The following is a 17,833-nucleotide window of genomic DNA, read 5'->3' on the forward strand; positions in this document are numbered from 1 at the left end:
TCTTGCTGGACTCCTGGGGCCTCAGCTGTGCAAAGCTGCCCTCTGCTGGCCAGAGCGAGAGGTCGGGGGAGGGTACCTCTTAGGGAGGGGCGGAACACAGGGCTCTTTTCTCAATTTGTGGGTGGAGATGGAGCCTCCACTCTAGATGGTCAGGCTCCCCTCCCTTCCCCTTTCTCTCCCTTTCCCTTCACCCATCAACGCACTGCACATCCATGCTCTCACTGGGATCTACCCAGCAACCCCTTCACAGAAATGAGTCAGGAGTTCAGGGTGGTCCAATGACCTTCCCAAGGTCGTGAGCAATGAGACTGGGCCAGCTTCATGGCCTGCCACCTGTGCACAGGGCTTTGTGCTCAGGGGAACCCTCCCCTTAGAAATTCTTAATAGTTTTGAGTAAAGGACCTGCATTTCATTTTGCCCTGGGCCTCGCAAGCCAGGTGACCAGTCTTGTATTTCGCGTTGGTATTCAACTCAGATCTACTTCATTCCAAACCCCACGCCCTATCGCTGCCCCCAGCCCATCACTCTTTCTCAAACGCACAACTGTCATATATCTGTTTAGCCCCCAAGACGACTCTTCTTTACCTGTAAGACGACGAAGCATCTCATTTCGCACTGCAGGGATTCTTAACGCCGGCAATACACACCCGGAAGAGGGAAAGTTGGGAGAAAATACTGATGCCCTGGGCAATCCGCCCGCAGCAATAAAATCAGAACTTCCGCAGGTGGGGCCCCAGCACTGTTATGTGCACAAATTTTCCATGTGATTCTAATGAGGAGCCAGGCTGGATTCACGACGGTGGAGGGCCTGACCTGGTGTCTGGCGTTCAATGGGTGTTTAATAAATATCCTCCAATTTTTTCGAGTCATGAATTGACCAGAAGGCTCAGGTTGAGCGTTAAACTGAGTTGTGAACAAGAGACACACTTTGGGTTCTGTGTTTGTGTCAGAATAGGGCTCGGAGTTTTTCAGGCAATGGGGGACCTACCTGAGTTGGCTGGAGGGGAGGGTGGTTCAGTGGGAAAGGGAAGGAAAGAGTGGGAACCACTTGGGAATTAGAATCTTCCTAAACTGAATATTTGGTTCCCTCTTTGTGGGAAATAGCACCTGATCTGATTTTAGCCGCAACTCTGCCCCATTCTCAATTCCAGTGCTTTGAGAGCTGGTTAATCCTAACCCGGGTCTCTGGGGAAGGACTGACCTAGGCCTGGCCAATCAGATCATTCCATCCCTCTTGGCTACCGTGATTGGTTCAGAGATGGGCACGTGCTCCAAATCAGACCAATGAGAGGCAACCCCGGGACTCTTCCAGGGACTCTTGCAGGAACTCTGGCCTGTGAAGCTCTTTCTGAAGAGCTTCAGGGTCAGCACCTGAGAAGACTGGATGCCATCTGGAACTGCTGGTGTTCATTTCACCATGATGGTGGGAGCCAATGCAGAGAGAGCAGAGCTGACTGATGGTGATGAGGACCTGGATTCAGCCAGGACAAACTCCCATTTACAAGAGTCAACAAATGCCCTTTCTTGCATCCCTGAGTGATTACTGGTCACTCGTAGCTGAAAGCATGATGGCGATAAAAGATGTAAATACCCTGAACAGAATTCCCTGTCCCTTGCTTGGTGACTCACCAGCAGCGATTTGTGGGGGAACTGAATATCCAGCCCAGAGCAAAAAGAGATATGGGCACCCAGGGGGCGCTGGTTTCCTGGTCTCAGGTAGACAGCAGTGGAGCCGAAGTTTCCCTTAAGCCAAAATGACATCCTGAGAATCTCTCTCCCCCATCAGGCCACTGCGGATCTTTAAGACTGACTCATCAGTGTCCACTTTCTCTCAGACCACAGCTTTCTATTATACAAATACATAGCACCATCAAATGTTTACGGAGCCATCTACTTTCTACCAGGCTGTGTTTGCAGGTCAGCCCAGAAAAGCCAGTACAGCCAGTCACACATTTTTAGAACTGTGAGCTGCAGGGTATGAAAGCATTCTTTTTATTTGTCCATTAAAATTTTATTTTTACTTAAAAGGTTGCAAGAAAATTTAAACCTATTGCACACTTTAAAATACAGATAGGTACCAGGGGGCCACATTTTACTGCATCATGAGATGAAACTGACAAAAAGAAGAGACATACATCCTTTTGATTTTGGACGCTGGGGTTATGGGGAAAGATGGACATTTCCCCAGGGATTCCAATGGCCATGCAGGCCTCTTGAAGGCTTTGCGTGTTGACAATGCAGGCTCTTTTTGAGGACAGGTTTCTTCTGAGATGTTGACACTTCTCAGAGAGTGGCTGGAACTTTCCTCTTCTGGCGGCCTCCTGCTGACTGGTGCCACATCAGATCCCTTGAGTTAAGCTAAATAACGAACGGGCTATGTCCTAATGGAGAGACAGCCAAGCCCAGTGAAATTCCATCATCTCCACGTTTAGCACAATATTTAGTATGAGAAATTCAACGTTAAGCCTGAAATGTACGACCTGATGAAGGTCAAGGGGCAGAAAGCAAAGCAGGTAAACAGAATTGACGGTGAGGTCTTCCAAGGTGTGTCCCTGCAGCTCTGGCCTTTTCCATGCTTTGCCAAAGGGCTCTCTTCTGGAAACCCCTTCTCTATAGCTGCTTCTTGGGAATTCATGCTGGACATTAGTGGGCTGAAAGTTATCATAACTCCTGTAGGAAAGAAATCTGTGCATTCTGCTTAGTGCACTGTTTCTCCAGCTTAACCTCTGAACTTTTTTTTTTTGAGGAGCAGCTATTTTTAGCCACTCTTTCGAAAACACCTGCTTGAACATTATATTGTTTCATGTTTCTGCGACAGAATTATCCTTTACACAGAAGAGGGACATGGTGTGCAGCTTTGCCAACTGTATGCAGTGGTTCACGCTGGTCCACTCCTGGGAGTGAAGACAGGAGTGACAAGGCAGCTTGAACTTAAAAGAAATTCTGACATGAGCCTTCTGATTAGGTTTGTCTACTTACAAGTGGGGCTACTTAGTTTATTCGAGAGTTCCAGCTAGCTCTCTCGTGGCCCATTTGCCTAACACGTGCATACCTGCAAGGGGCCGGGACTTGCGTTAAGTTTTCCAAAGGGAACTTGAAGATAAGTCCCCAGAGGCAGAGGCCCCCAGGGTCTCTCTCTCTCTCTCTCTCTCTCTCTCTCTCTCTCTCTCTCTCTCTCTCAGACAGTGGGGGAGACAGACACACAGCAAGGAGTTTGAGCATAATGTGACAAACATTAAAATAAAGGCATGTTTAAAATACTTTGGGGATCACAGATGGAGGAGGCTCCCTCTTTGAGAGAACTGAGGCTATTTTTGTCTGAAAGGGAATAGTTGAGTTGAGTCTAAAAGATTGAATAGGAGGTTACCAGGCAGAGATGCAGGTTGGGCTGGGGACATATTTCAGGGGCAGTGAACAGGAAATGTGTTGGTGGGGGATGGGTAAGATTCAGATTTCAATTCCCACAGGTGGGTTTTTTCATACCAAGCTATCCCCGGACAGCCGCTGGGTGTCCCACAATTCAAGTCAGTTCTGATGCTGTCTACTCAGAGACAGCATTTGATTCCACAGGTTAAGGGTCGATTCCTACGTGACCACCCTCCATTTCAGGCTCCAGTCACAAGTCCAGGTGGTCTGCAAACAAGAGTCAGAAGCCTCTCATGAACTTTAGACTTAATTCCCAGTTGAGTTGCTTATGAAAAAGAAACACCTTAATCTCTCCAAACCAAATCAACCCTTGATATACTAGTCTTGATTTCTTCTAAAAAGCTGGTTGTACAATGCTAAGCTAGTCATCTGAGAGAGTTTGAATGAGCTCATGGGGGTCTGGGGAAATAAGGGAGTGTTCAGTGCTTCAGGGCCAAGGGGTAGATGTCAAGTAGAAATCAAGGTGAGCCCAGAGTGTGTGTCAGGATCGGGGACCACGGTGACTGTACAGAACCAGCTGCACCAAGAAGCAAAGAGAAATTGGGCCCTGGTAATGGGTGGGTTGGGATGTGGGCGCCAAGGAAATGCAGCCGAGGAATATGATGCTCTAACCACTTTCAAAAGTGTGAAAATCTTTAGGGAAATCAGCAAGTAGGGACTGAAGGGGGAGGGGATGGGGAGAAGGAGGGGAAGTGGGAGGGGGAGGAGCTCGGTTCGGGGTGGGGTGGAGGGAGAAAGAGAATGGATGAGGACAAGTCCCACCTCTTACCTTCCTGCCTTGGACGGGGCCTGGGAGACTCCCATTCAGGTCGGGATGGTTTGGACCACAAGAAACTGCGAACCTTCCATATGCAGGGTTCTTCTTCTGGGTCCAGAGGTAGATGGCAGGCTCGTTCACGCTCAGGGCCGACTTCCAGGGTCCAGACTCTTTCCATCTTGGTATCTTCCCACTCTGCTGTTCCAGCTTCACGTTTGCCCCCTCCTGCTCCTAGCAGGGCTCTTGCAGCTTTGAGCATCCTCAAGTTCAAGCAAGATGAAGAAGTGGGGCAGCCGCCGCCTCTGCCCCTCTTAGAGGAGAGGCAATGTCACCTCTGAGCTGCCAGGCAGGATTTAGGGAGCTTCTCCTCAGTGCCTGTATCAAAATGCAAGGAAGCTGGAAAAGTGCGCGCTTAGCTTTCTGCCTCTGTGTTGGCGAATGTATTTGCTCCCAAGAGCCACAACCAACGACCACAAACTGGGCAGCTTGAAACAACAGAAATCTATTCTCTCACTGTACTTGGGGGCCAGAAATCCAAAATCAGGGTGTCCGTGGGGTTGGTTCCTTTCAGCGGCACTGAGGGAGGACTGGCTCCCTGCCTCTGTCCGAGCCTCTGGTGTTGCCACGATCATTGGTGCTCCTTGGCTGGCAGATGCATCCTAGCCAGCCTCTGCTATCAGCCGGTGCTGTGCCTGCCTGTCTCTGTGTCTCTTCTCCTCTTCTTAAAAGGACCCCAGCCTGTGGATTGGGACCCATCATAATCCAGCATGACGTCATCTTAACTTGATTACATCTGCAAAGACTATTTCCCAATAAGGTCCCATTCTGAGGTCCTGAGGTAGGACTTCAACGTATCTTTTGAGGGGACAGAACTCAACCCATAACAGAGATGGATAGGGAGAGAGGGTCTGGGGACTGCTGTTCAGCTGGTCCCCAGATGTGATGCTTGGACACTGTGTGTCAGAATGGAGGGGCAAGGCAAGGAACCACAGAGCAGCCAGCCTGGAGCCAGGACGTAGCAGAACTGATAAATTAAACATCCCCAGAACTGCCTACCTCCGGACTTCTCATTTTAAGAGGTCATTAAATATCCTTACTGTTAAAGCCATTTTTAGTCATTGCTTGCAACTGAAGGTATTCTAATTTTTTTATTATCAAAATAAAATATTTGACTGTAAGTACTTGAACTCAGCGCCTTGGTTTTGGGCCTCAGCATTAAATCCTTTCCTTCCTCCCAATAAGTAGAAAAAAAAGTCATGCATTAGTTATTTCCTTTGGGATGGATGACTCACAAGATAAATGAGAAACCTATTTTTTTCCTCCAAACAGCACATACGATTTTTTTTCCAGTACATGAACCTATGCTTAAAACCCTCCAAAAGTTCTTTTGAAATGTAATTTATAGATACCTTGCTTGTTATTAGTAAAATCTTGTAACTTTTACAAGTTAAATTATATTTCAATACATTTATGTATTACAGAATTAGCAATTCACATGCTAACCTGCTGTGGGAATAGAAAAGAAGCGTGCCGGCCAGATTAAAAGAATGTGTTTTCATGAAAATAGAGATAAATGAACTAATAAATTACTAGTTTTTAAAAAATAATCTCCTTTTGAGTAACTTAGCCTTCTGGTAAAATATTTACCATGCTCTTTAAAACCTTTTTAATCAACTGAAACACTCAGGAAGCCTTAAATGATGGCACAGCCTTTTGTCGCTTAAGAGTAGAAATGATTTTTTATTGAAGTGCATTTTAATAAGAAGCAAATTGATTTAAAATGATTCAAGGCTTCGTGAAGTGAGGGCTCTTCAGGCTCAGCTCCTTGGGCCGGAGGGCGAACTCCTCATTTCACGGGGCCGGAAAGGTCACGCGCTATCCTCAAGCTCTGGTGTTCTGGGTAATTAAGAATCAATTCCCTTTAAATTACCTTAGGATGGGCCTGGCCCCAGTGACTCAGAGGGAAACTATTTCCCCTGCTGCCTCATTCCTCCATGCAGTGTTTTCCCGCCTAAGTAGGAAGTCACATAAAAAAATAAACAACTGGAGAACTGATCTCAGGTCCCTGGGAATCTGCATGTTAATCGATGCCCCGGCAGGTGTCATGTGCTTAGATTAGTCTGACCCCCAAGCTATTGGACAAGGAAGTTGTCACCCTAAGGCGCCGGGTCTCACGCGGGAGGGAGATCAGAATCTCTTGGAGGGTGTGTTAAAACTCGGGTGCTGGTTCCCCCTCAGGGTCTCTGAGTCAGTGGGGCTGGGGCTGGGGCTGGGCCTGGGAACATGCATTTCTAACAAGTTCCTAGGTGATGCTGATGCTGTTGGCCTGGGGACCCCACTTGAAGACCCACTGCCCTAAGGTAACTGACTTTGAGGAAGAAATGTTTTCTCCATGTATGTAAGAACAAAATAGTTGTTAGTTCCCAAGGAAGAAAACGCTTAACATTTCACTGGTGTTAAATACGGCATAAAGCAGACCTAGAACCACATCAATATAATTTCAAAGAATTCTTACCCAGTTTACTACATTACTTAGTACAAAAAAAGACTCCGTAAGTTCTGAACTTGCCAAACAGTAACTTGTAAAAGTAGTTCTAACAAATCTGGTTCAGAGTTGTTCTGGAATACAGATGAGCTTGAATAAACCCAAGACATTTCTGGCAGTTCATGGAGAGGAAAATGTTCGCAGTCAGTGATTCCAGAAAGACTGGCTCAGCTGTGCCAGGGGGTCCTTCAGGCTCTGCTTTTCCTTAGGAGGGCAAGGTTGAGTGGCAGGTCATTGTGAAGCCTTGTCTGTCCTTGAGAAAATGAGATTGACCCACTGAAAGACTCTTACTGTATTTCCTTTCAATGATGCTGGCAAAATGCAAGTTTCTGGTCATCAGCCTCTCAGACAAAGGATTCTGATAGAAGGTCTGGCCACAGTGACGAGGGCTCATGGATCCCAATGCTGACCCGTGGTAATCATAAACTTTTTTGAAATTCTGCTTGCAATACAAAGTAATTTTGACAGTTGGTTTCAAGAGTCTTTCTCTTTAAGATTCTTAATTACGCCCAGTGAACACAGGTTCTGATTGAGGGGCATCTGGATTTGGAGGGCATCAGAGCTGACTGCCTTATCAAGTGGGAGGTCTGACTTTTTTCTTTGGAATATCATTTTTGCAGATTTTCTAGCCTTGCAATCTGTGTACCAGGCCAGTCTCAGGCTTCTGTTCCACAAAGAATCTGGGCCCATCCTTTGCTCAATAGGACCTTGGAGCAGAAACAGTCAAGTGGTCTATTTCCATGAGAATGTATCAGTAGAAGAAACAACCATATCCTTCAAATCTCCAGAAATGAATTTTCTGATGATTAGCCCCAGCGCATTAAAGTTAATTGGGTTTTCCTTCTGCATAACAGGCCTGTAGTTTTAAGATATTTAATATTTAAAATTTCTTTCTGGAAACACTCGGTTTTGATGGCAATTTCTAAAGACCCATTAAAGGTAAGAGGTAGTAAAACTACAGTAATGGTTTAGGAATGGGTTTTTTGAGGGCTGACTAGAGGGAGAAGGATTCTAGCTGGAAAACTTTTCGATGTCAATGACCTTTGAGTATCTGAGGAGCTGAGATGCTGCAGGCGAAAGCCCCTCCCTCACCCGATAAGCAGCAGGACACCTTCTGCAACGGTTCTCAACCCTGATGCTAAGACAAACCCTGTTGTCAGGGTCCACCTGCGGGGATTCTGAAGCAGGGCATGTGGGTGCCACCTGGTCAGGAGACTGTGATGTGCCGCCATGGTTGAGAGCCACCTGGCTTCTTATTTCACCATCTCCAGTGTTACAATTTATAACTGAGAAGCTGCACCTAAGCAGTCTGGAACCAGCAGCTTTCCCTTTCCATCTGGATAGAACCCCAGTCCAGTTCTCAGTCTCCTCTCCTCTGAGGGGCCGGGAGCTATTAGAAGACACCTGATACCAGGCGCAGTTGAATCCTCAATGGGTTAAGCGGGGGTTTCTCCATCTGGGCACTGTTGACTCTTGGAGCTGGATCATTGTTTATGGTGGGGCCGCCTTGTGCTTTGTTGGGTGTCGAGCAGCACCCCTGGTCTCTGCCCACCGGATGCCAGTGGCACTGAAACATGAGCATCACTGGGCTCAGCGACGCCCTGCGCCTGGTGCCTTGCTGAGGGTTGTGTTAGGTATGGGCACAGCAAGAGGAACAACTTTGGGGAAATGCTGTCTTCACTCTTAAAACAGAGATGAGAGGAAAGGAGCAAGGCATACCTTTCTGTGGGATACCCTTTGGTGGTGCATTCTGCGTCTTTGATGGTCTGGCAGGTGTGGAATTCAGTCTCCCTGGGGCAGCTGTTCCTTGTGAGACAATCTAGCCTCCTTTGCAGCTGAATTCTTTCAGACGGCTCGATCCTAAACTCTTTTTAACTATTTGGAAACGATATTACTTCTTTTGGAAAGTAGACATTTTGCCACTGATCCATATAGTTGGTTAAAAGGCATCCACAAAGTAGGAGAGCATACACATACAGCCACGATTATTACCACGAAGCAGCGGAGCATCTCTGTGAGGTTTACACACGCAGTTTACGTATGTGCATGTGAACATGCTTGGCTTTGCTCAAGGAGGGACCAACAGCAGTGGCCAGGGCCTGTGGAAGCAGATGTTCTGCATCTATTAGACACAGACCTCATCCTAGGCAGGTGTCTGAGGAGCTTCCAGGCGCCTCTCTCGGCGAAAGCCTCAGCGTGAGGGCAAAGCATTAGAAACGATTCTTTTCTAACAGACTCAACCCGACCTGTAGAAACAAACTCCTTTCCTATTTCCAAAGTGATTTGTGAGGTCAATGAGTGATGTTCAGTCACAATCCCTCTGGTTTTCATTTTTGGGCACTGACTCACAGCCCTCTACCCCCAACCCGCTTTTCATTCATTGAAAGAGTTTTTAAAGAGGCTGCAGCTAAAGGCAGACCCTTAATATCACTCCCAGGAGACAAGGTTCTAGGTGATGGATGCATGGGTACCTTAAGACCTTTGCACTTTTTTTTTTTTTTAAACAAAGAGACTTGATAAGATAGTAAGCAAAGAGGTCACTGGGGGAGGCAGTCTTTTTGTCCCCCAAGGTGGGTCTCAAGGGATAATTTTTGTGTGAGAAATGACAGGGCTGTTAGCAAGGAAATCACTGTGAAAACCAGTAGTTAGTATTCCCTGCGGTTTGTCAAGGCAGACATTTGAGAAACCGAACTGGATTTGTTTCTACAGTTGTTCTCAAATAACTGATTGGGGCTGGGGGTGGGGGTGGGGTGGAAGAAGATAGTCCAGGAGCATTTCTACCAGCCCTGAATAGTTTTAATTCTGAACAAAAATTCACATCAAGCCTGTTTATTATTTAACTTAGGTCATGCTTAATTGAAAATGCAAAATCAGCCTTTTGAAAACGAATTTCAAGATCCACCCAGGCAGTGGGGTGCTGATTCCCAAACAGCCTGGGACGTGAGGAGCTGGAAATCTTAGCTCTCATAACCACAGGCAGGAAACAGCTGTGACACCTCGGTCAATTGTCACCCAGCATTGGGTTCTGTTTAAAACGGCTGATCAGATAAAAACCTAACTCAGGGCTGTCGTGAGGATTAAGCCAAGTGACGTAAACAAAATGCCAGCGCAGCACAGTGGTTTACAATGCTTTCATAGATGCTCTTAGTTATGACTAATCGTTAACTGTTGCTAGTTAATTCACAGGGCTAGATCTGACAACATATTGTGCAAATTCCTGTTTTAATTTACTTAAAATATATAGACTACAGAATTGAAAAAAGGAACATAAATATCCACATAGGAAACTTTCCATTTACAAACAGAATGTTAAGTTCATTCTAAGTGGTTTGTTGGACTCTATGTCCCCACAGCAACGATGTTGTAAGTGCTGTTACGATTCACAAAGGCAAATGAAACTTTAATTACCTGAAACGCTGTACGTTTGTTCTGATAAGGTCAAACATGGTGGCACTTTAGCTAGACATGAAACAGTATACAAATAAACTGATGAAATAATATTAAAGCATTTAAAACTCCTATGTCTTGAACAAAAGCAGGATTAACTAGAGGCCAAATGAGGAAGCTGATGGGGCGTCTGGACTTAGCAGATGAGGGCATTTAATCACATCTAAGGCTGTTCTGCTTACTGCAAGCACATGCATGCTAGCTGGAGTCCTTAGCTCTAAGTGGGATCTTCACTGGCCTATAAATGAACAAAAAATAGTTGGAGAATAAGAGGGGTAGACAGATATTCCTGCACAGAAAGATTATGCCCGGAACTAGAAAGAGGCAATGCTGACCTTGAGAGAAGCCTTCACAGAGCAGAGACTCCAGGACCAGCAGGGTGTCCCGAACCCTGGGGGGAGGGTCAGAGGGGGAAAGAGGTGTTTCTCTGGCAAAACCAGGCTGTGCTCAAAAGGCTGAGCCTGATGGGGAGGCTGTGGCCGGAGCACCTGGGTGCGCGGCGCTGTGGTAACTTACAGGTACCACGTTCTGCACTACCTGGGGACCCTCAGGTTGAGGGAAAGCACAGATGATGTGAAGGCTTCCCAGGGTCACAGAGCCCATTTCACAGGAGGCCAAGGCTGGGTAAGTGTCAAGAGAGCACTTGGAGTGCAGTCTAGGAAGTGACCACAGGGCTACTGATTGGCTTTAACTAGTATCTCCGCAGGTGCATTTCACACCTTACGCTGGCTCAATGAGAGGTTAATTAGGTGCTGAGTATAAAAAAAGATCCCTGGCCAAATAGCTTGGAAATTGGCAGATGAGTTAAATCCCCTTTCTGCTCCATGGGCTCAGAGCCTTTCTGGTGCTAATTTGCACTGGGTGAATCGCCTCCACGGGCAAGATTCTACCTCCCAGTGAGTACAGACCCTTCTCTGCTGGAGCTTCTCCAGGGATAAGCGTCCTAGGGGGTACACCTGGCTAAGGTTTCCCTCTGGACCACATCAGACGTCCGCTCCTTCACCATCATTGGGCGAACCCATAGTCGGAGGTTCCCTGCTCCTCTGCCTCCCTCTTGGTGGCACGGTCCTTCCCTCCCGATGCCTCCCACCCCGTTTTGATTCCAGCTGATCATCTGAAAGGGTATGAAACATGGAAAACCAAACAGATATTTCTGACACAAAAAAAGTGCCAAGAGCAGGATTTCAGGCACCTTTATTCATGGCAGGTATTTTTGGTCAGGGGAGCTTCCTCTGAAATCTTCCAAGGATGCCAACTCCTTCCATCCCGACTGTCCACTTGCCATCTTCCAGGCTTGGGAGCATCCCACACACAGCTTTGTCCGGTCTTTAGAGCCCAGTCCACTCTGGGTGCTCAGGGCTACACCTCACAGCACGACCCACTGGCCCAGCAAAGGAGTTTCTGCAGCTTAGTAATAATAGTGAGTAATTCATCTTATCCCAGAAGAAACTGACTCCTTTGTGTTCCCCATATAATTTATAAATAGGACAAATTATTTCTTAATATTATTATATATTTGCAATACAAACAATCAAGACTGGTAACATAGGAAACTTTAAAAAAATCATTCTGTGTTGACTACGGATTTTCCTCTAAAGCACTAGTTCATCCCTCCACATCTTCAGTTTTCTGTACACAAGATTCCCCCTGCTGTGACAGTCACAGGGTCTCCCTCACAGCAGGCCTGACTCTCAGGCCTAGCACCCCTGTTGCTGCAGGAGTTACTGTCCCTGTCTTTATTCATCAATAATAAAACCATTACTCTGCACGAATTTAGGTAAGAAACAGTTTAAAGAAAAAGTCTTTCTTAAAAACTCAAGCCTACTACAAGTCATTTATCATTTTCGAGCCAAGCAACTGACAAGGGCTTAACATGGTCTGTCTCCTTTTTGTTTCTTCCCAGCCAGCAGCTCACAAGTTGAATTAAAAGAGTTGAACAATCCTGCCAGATTTCCTATGGTAACTACTGTAGATGGACAACGTAGGTCCTACTAAAGTATTCAAATTTCATGCAAAACTGTAACTACTGAACGCCTCATTACATCAGGCAATTCTGTCATTTTCTGTATTCAGAAGTTCCAACACTAAAGTGGCAGTAGTTACTCTTTGTTACTTTAGCATCTGACCTCAGGGACTCAAGACATAAAATCAAGATTCAATTCTGAGTTTTGGAAACAGAGCAGTGTCAGATACTTATGAATACACAATCTTAAATGTTTCTAACCACTTGAGAAATATCACCAACACACTATTTGGTGTTCGCTCAACAGTCACCCTGTCTGAGAACCCTAACTATAAATGTCTTACTTCACAAAATCTAATTACAACCGAAGGATCCACTATGTGTCTAATAAAAAAAATTACATAGCAACTTTTATCAAATAGCAACTACTACAAAGGGAATGATAGAGAAAAAAATGACTTCACAAAAATACACTAAAAAATTTGACAATTATATGCAAGAACCGCCAAAGTTTTAGTGTTTAATAGCACAACTGATCAAGGTCCAACATGTGAAGTTACCATGTTCAAGAAACATGGGAGCTGGGGAGGGAAATCACTCTATAAACTAACTAGATAGTACGTGGTAAGAAGAACGCACACTTTATAGTATAAAACCTGTCTACACATAGTAGTTAGTTGCAAAAAGCCGTCTTCTCTTGGCTTGTACAAAGGGTGTTCCAGATTTCAGTGTAAATGAGCGACCTGCTGAAAAAGGAAAAGCCATCAACGTGCTGTTCATTCTATAAGGACAAATAAAAACAAGACAGAATTAACAACTAAATATCCCTTCAGAATCCTCTATTGAACTAAACATATTTTCTCTGCACCATATTCTAGCAAAAACAAGATGGAAATCTTTACAAAAAAACTTGTCAATCTGTATCCTATTCCCACTCCTTTCTCTGAATTAGCCTCGTATCTGGAAATTCTTCTACCCTGCACTTCTCAACAGGGTGTTCTTATTCACTTGATGGGGTTTCTGACGGCTGCATGGTAAGACCAAGAGAAGCTCCTAGGGCTGGCAGGACACTGGCCATGTCACCTCTACAGAGGGATCAAGATGACAACCCTCACAAAACAACTCTGTGATTTACTCACAGCCAACCAACCAATCCACTGTTAAGATAACAGCAAATTTAAGTCTTTTACCTCCCAAACCTCTATTTATTTTCTTGGACTTCAAAGCAACTGTATTTCATAGTTACCTATAATTTGGTCCAGCCAGCACATGCTGAGGAAATAAAAAAGGAATTTGGTGTCTTTTACTGTATATTCTGCGTGGCATTCTAGTTACCTAAACATTCTTGGTAAACTTTACTTTCATGGGGAATTAAAATGCTAAAAATGGGATGGGAGAAAAGGGAGTTTAAAGGCTTATCCTCTAAATGTCCATTGACAGATGACTGGATAAAGAAGTTGTGGTATATTTATACTATGAAATACTACTCAGCCATAAAAAAGAATAAAATAACACCATTTGCAACAACATGGATGGACCTAAAGATTATCATTCTAATTGAAGTAACCCAGAAAGAGAAAGAAAAATACCATATATCACTCATATGTGGAATCTAAAAAAAAAAAAGACACTATGAACTCATCTACAAAACAGAAACAGACTCGCAGACATAGTAAACAATCTTATGGTTACAGGGGAAAGCAGTTGTGAGGGGATAAACTTGGGAGTTTGAGATTTGCAAATGTTGGGCACTACATATAAAAAGATTAAAAAGTTTCTTCTGTATAGCACAGGGAACTATGTTCAATATCTTGTAATATCATTTAATGAAAAAAAAAAATAAAGGCTTATCCTGAAGAAATCCACTCTGGTGAGAATAAGGCTGTCACCTGTGTGTCTAGCTATCTTCCTATAATGGATGTTTTTGATTTTAGTCTTTCTTCTGATATCTGTAGCTGAACAATGGAAATTTAAATCAACTCTAGGGTGAAGGCTTCACGTGACCATAATCTAGGTCATCTAAGTCATAATCAGTCATCGCCCTGGCATGTACCTATTGCAGGGGGTGCTCCCCAGAGAATCCTCAGAATTGACGGCCTTTATCAAGGTGGCAATGTGGGTGTTTGAGTTATCTGTTTGAAAAAAACCAAACCTATTGAAAAATCTGCCAGGGATGAGAATTTTCAGGCCAACAAAATATATTTGCTTTAGCTGTAATGAAATAAACTCAGTGGTTATTTAATGTTAACCAAGGGTCTTAACATTAGAGATCCAGGTCTAATTGATAAAAGAGGGAAAATAAATTTTACATAAAGAATTAGTTTGGCATGGAAAATTCAAAGCCTGGAGTCCACAGGGGTACCAATAAAGGGATGCTTGTTGGGTCAGGGCCCAGGACAGATCTGAAGAAAATCTGACTACATCAAAAATCACACTGAGTGCACCACACTTCTACCGCTCCCCCTCACCTTCAGCTCTTCTGTGTGGCAGGGATCTTGTTTTCCCCTTCCACTTCTTCCACCCCGGCCTGGGTCATGAGGTCTGCAATGTTTTTCTCCAGGTCATCAATGCGACTACTCATGTCGTCAAGTAGGGAAGCTAAGGACCATGCAACAGCTCCCATTTCTTACTCCTCTCCTCCAGGGCCCTGCAGACTACGGCCTTCAACACAGCGACATAATGAAAGTGGGGTTTTCCAGCTTCCTTTGGATATTGTTAGTATCTGGTTAAGAGCCCTGCCCTTTGCTAGTGATGGGACCTGAGCAAGTTCTTTCCCTTTTCTAAGCTTCCCGTTTCTTCACCCCCCCAAAGGTTAACACTACCATCTCTCCCTCAGGTGAGGATCAGAGGAGAGATACACATCAAACACATAGCTCACAGTCCACAGTCAATCATACCCGACAATACTATAGATAGACTGTAAGTTCCTCGTAGCCAGGGACCTAGCCTAGCTCAGCTGTGATCTCCAGCTCTTGGCCAAGCACTTCTCAGAGTACCTCCAAACTCCGTAAAAAAATTTGATAAATGACTGGCGGAAGTTGGCCTGCAAACCACCCACTTATAGACACCACCACCCAGAAAATGGGATTCAAAGACCCCTAAGAGGCTGACTACAAATAAAGGATATTTCTTCCAATGATCTGGTCGGACATAGTCTGAAATTTATCTTGCATCTGCTGCAGGAGTGTCTGCACCTATGAAACAACAAAACACAACACCCTACGCTCATCCGAGTCACCTTCACGGGATCAGGACAGGCGCTCTGGTCCCAGGGAGAGGCCAGGATCCCAGGTTCCAGCCCCAATCCTCCGCGGCTCCGTGGCCTTCAATTTCCCTGTCCCTGGGATTTCAGTTTCCCCACCTGTCAAATCAGACTTGGGGGGCCCGCTGCTTTTCACAATTTGTTGGGTCTTTTGGGAGCTTCGGACGGCTCCGAGACACCGGGTGTGAGGGAGGACTCGCCGGGTGGGGCGCGCAAGGCCCAGGGGGTGGGGACGGGAGCTGGCGGAGACCCGGCGGTCAGCGACCGAATGGGGCTGCGGGGGGTCTGGCCTGCGCGCGTCAGCAGAGGCAGGGGCTAAAGCCATCGGCCCGGGGCTCAGGGTGGCGAGGCCTCGGCCATTGAAGCCTCTAGAAACGGGGCCTCCAAAGACCGGCCCCAGCGGCCGCTGAGGGGACGCCTCGGTCCGCGGGCCTCGCCGGCGCCGCCCGGTGGTGCCGCGGCCTCGGGCGCTCACAGCCGTCCCTTACCACAGAGGTGAGATCCTGCACAGTCTTGGGGTCAGTCTCGGCCATCTCCCCGGTGCCCAGCTTGGCGGCGCTGCCTCAGACCGTCACCTACACTTCCGTTTGTCTCCGCAGACGCCCCCAGCAGCTTCTTCTCGCGACCACAGAGGCCAACTGCGAGACCGCGGGGTGTTGTGGGAGCTGTAGTTTGCGTCACGCCACGGAAAGGCCTGAGATCTCGCGCTTCCGTTCCGAGGCGAGGCTCCGCCCCTCCTCTCAGTGCCTCGCCGGCACCACCCAGCGCGCCCCGCCCCTTCCACTAAGCTCCGCCCAGGACACGCCCACCACACCCCGCTCCAAGCCCCGCCCCGGGAGGAAAACTGAAACGCAAGGCGTGGCCTTGCTTTCTTGCCAGGCTGTCGTTAAAGGCCGAGCTTCCTTTCTCGGGCGCCTGCGAGGTGCCAAGTCCAGACCTGTGTCTCCCCTTGCTCTTCAACAAAACCCCACAAATCCCGAGAAGGGAGAAGAGGTCGGGTTCCTGGAGGAGACTCTGAGGTCTCGGGGTGAGGGGCGTGCCCACCACGGGCCCAGCACCCATCTGCGGCCCTGGATACAGCCTAACCCAGTGTTTCCTTCTCCCCCAGAGGGTCGAGTGGTGGTGCCTAAGTGGTGGGGCGCTTTGATTTTAACTTTTAAGTATAATAGACGTTCTGGATGGTGCGAACATCTTAAGTGACTTTTTACAAAGTCCTCACACTCTTGTGACCACCCCCGAGTCAAGAAACATGAGGGGATGGAAGCCCCTCAGCCCCTATTGCACTGTTGGCGTTTTGGGTCAGATTGTTCTCTGCTGCTGTGGGGAGCTGGGATGTGTCCTGTACACGGTGGGATGCTGAGCAACTTCTACCCACTAGATGCCAGTAGCATGTCCCAACCCCTTTCTCCTGCCAATTTGTGGCAACCAAATGTGTCGCCAGACAGTACTGGGTGTCTCCCGGAGTGGGTGGGGGTTCACCCTCAGATGAGAGGGATCTCCTCTTAGGATTAAAAGTATTACCAAAAAAAAAAAAAATAATTTGGCTCTTTCTAAGTGAACCGCCTGACAAGCAATTCTCTTTTCCCCTTTCAAGATGGTTTGGGTTGATGTGCCTTGCATGTGGTATTTTCCTGGTTGCTCTTTGGTTCAAGCTGGGCTGTTGTTCACACCTTCCTCAGCTGTGCGCTGCGCAGGTATGGATACACATGTGTCCTGCTCCGCAGTGAGGTGTTGTGTTGGCCTTCTGTGAGCAGAGGAGGAATGATCATTGCAGGGCCTTTGAGAACGTTTAATTCGCTTTTTCCCAAGTTGCACCTGCATCAGCTCCATTTTGACCCTAGCTGAAGCTGCTGGGCACCTGGTTTGCTTTTCTCCCAGGTCACCAGGTGCTGCTGAGAATCACACACCTGCTGACGTGGCCCTGTGACATTTTCAGGATGTGACACATCACATCCTTCTGGTGGCCCGGGCCATGCTGACTACAGCCTTTAGTGGGCATTCCAGACTTTTCCAGTCTCTTCAGACTCAGTTCTCAGAGGATGACCTTACACTGTTCTGTTCTGTGGCAAAAATAGAAACTATTGCCAAACCCCCTCCATCCCGCCCTCCTTAGCTACACACATCCCTCCCTCAACCCCTGTATCACTTCCGTCCGTTCTGTCTCAGAGGAAGCAGCATCATTCCTCTGGCCCAGGCCCGAAGGTTCATCCAAAACTGAGAGCTGGGCCCTGGCTCCCAGCTTCTCCAACCAGCTCCCATCAGAACCTCTTCCTCCACTCACCTCCCCTGTTTCATGGACTCCTTCCTCTCAGCGGCTGAAAGTGGTTAAAAAAGAAAGAAAGAAAGAAAGAAAGAAAGAAAGAAAGAAAGAAAGAAAGAAAGAAAGAAAGAAAGGGAGAAAGAAAGGGAGAAAGAAAGAGAGAAAGAGAGAAA

At 46.8% G+C, this 17,833-nt stretch overlaps 1 protein-coding gene across 2 annotated transcripts; it reads right to left on the bottom strand.

Annotated features, from left to right (window-relative positions):
* Nucleotides 1-11,352: 11,352 nt before the first annotated feature.
* HSBP1 (heat shock factor binding protein 1) lies at nucleotides 11,353-16,044 on the bottom strand. 2 transcript variants are annotated; one of them, XM_010967678.3, is made up of 4 exons: nucleotides 15,889-16,044; nucleotides 15,266-15,332; nucleotides 14,607-14,727; nucleotides 11,353-12,881 (listed from the first exon to the last, which is right to left on the bottom strand). In XM_010967678.3, the coding sequence occupies exons 1-3, from the start codon at nucleotides 15,931-15,933 to the stop codon at nucleotides 14,609-14,611; spliced, it is 231 nt and encodes a 76-aa protein (XP_010965980.1). In that variant the 5' UTR covers nucleotides 15,934-16,044; the 3' UTR covers nucleotides 11,353-12,881; nucleotides 14,607-14,608. The 2 variants fall into 2 exon arrangements, with proteins under 2 accessions (XP_010965980.1, XP_010965989.1); XM_010967687.3 differs by having other exon boundaries at nucleotides 11,353-12,884.
* Nucleotides 16,045-17,833: the final 1,789 nt, after the last annotated feature.

This window comes from Camelus bactrianus, chromosome 9 (assembly GCF_048773025.1).
Source record: "Camelus bactrianus isolate YW-2024 breed Bactrian camel chromosome 9, ASM4877302v1, whole genome shotgun sequence".
In the NCBI taxonomy this organism is placed as follows: Eukaryota; Metazoa; Chordata; class Mammalia; order Artiodactyla; family Camelidae; genus Camelus; species Camelus bactrianus.

Bases quoted from the DNA above. Each gene is read 5' to 3' on its own strand.
- HSBP1 (XM_010967678.3), bottom strand. From the start codon at position 15,933: ATGGCCGAGACTGACCCCAAGACTGTGCAGGATCTCACCTCTGTG. The intron at 15,333-15,888 runs GTAAGGGACGGC...GTTGTTTCATAG, and splicing joins TGCAGGATCTCACCTCTGTG to GTGCAGACACTCCTGCAGCA. The intron at 14,728-15,265 runs ATATCCTTTATT...TAGCTTCCCTAC, and splicing joins CGACCAGATCATTGGAAGAA to TTGACGACATGAGTAGTCGC.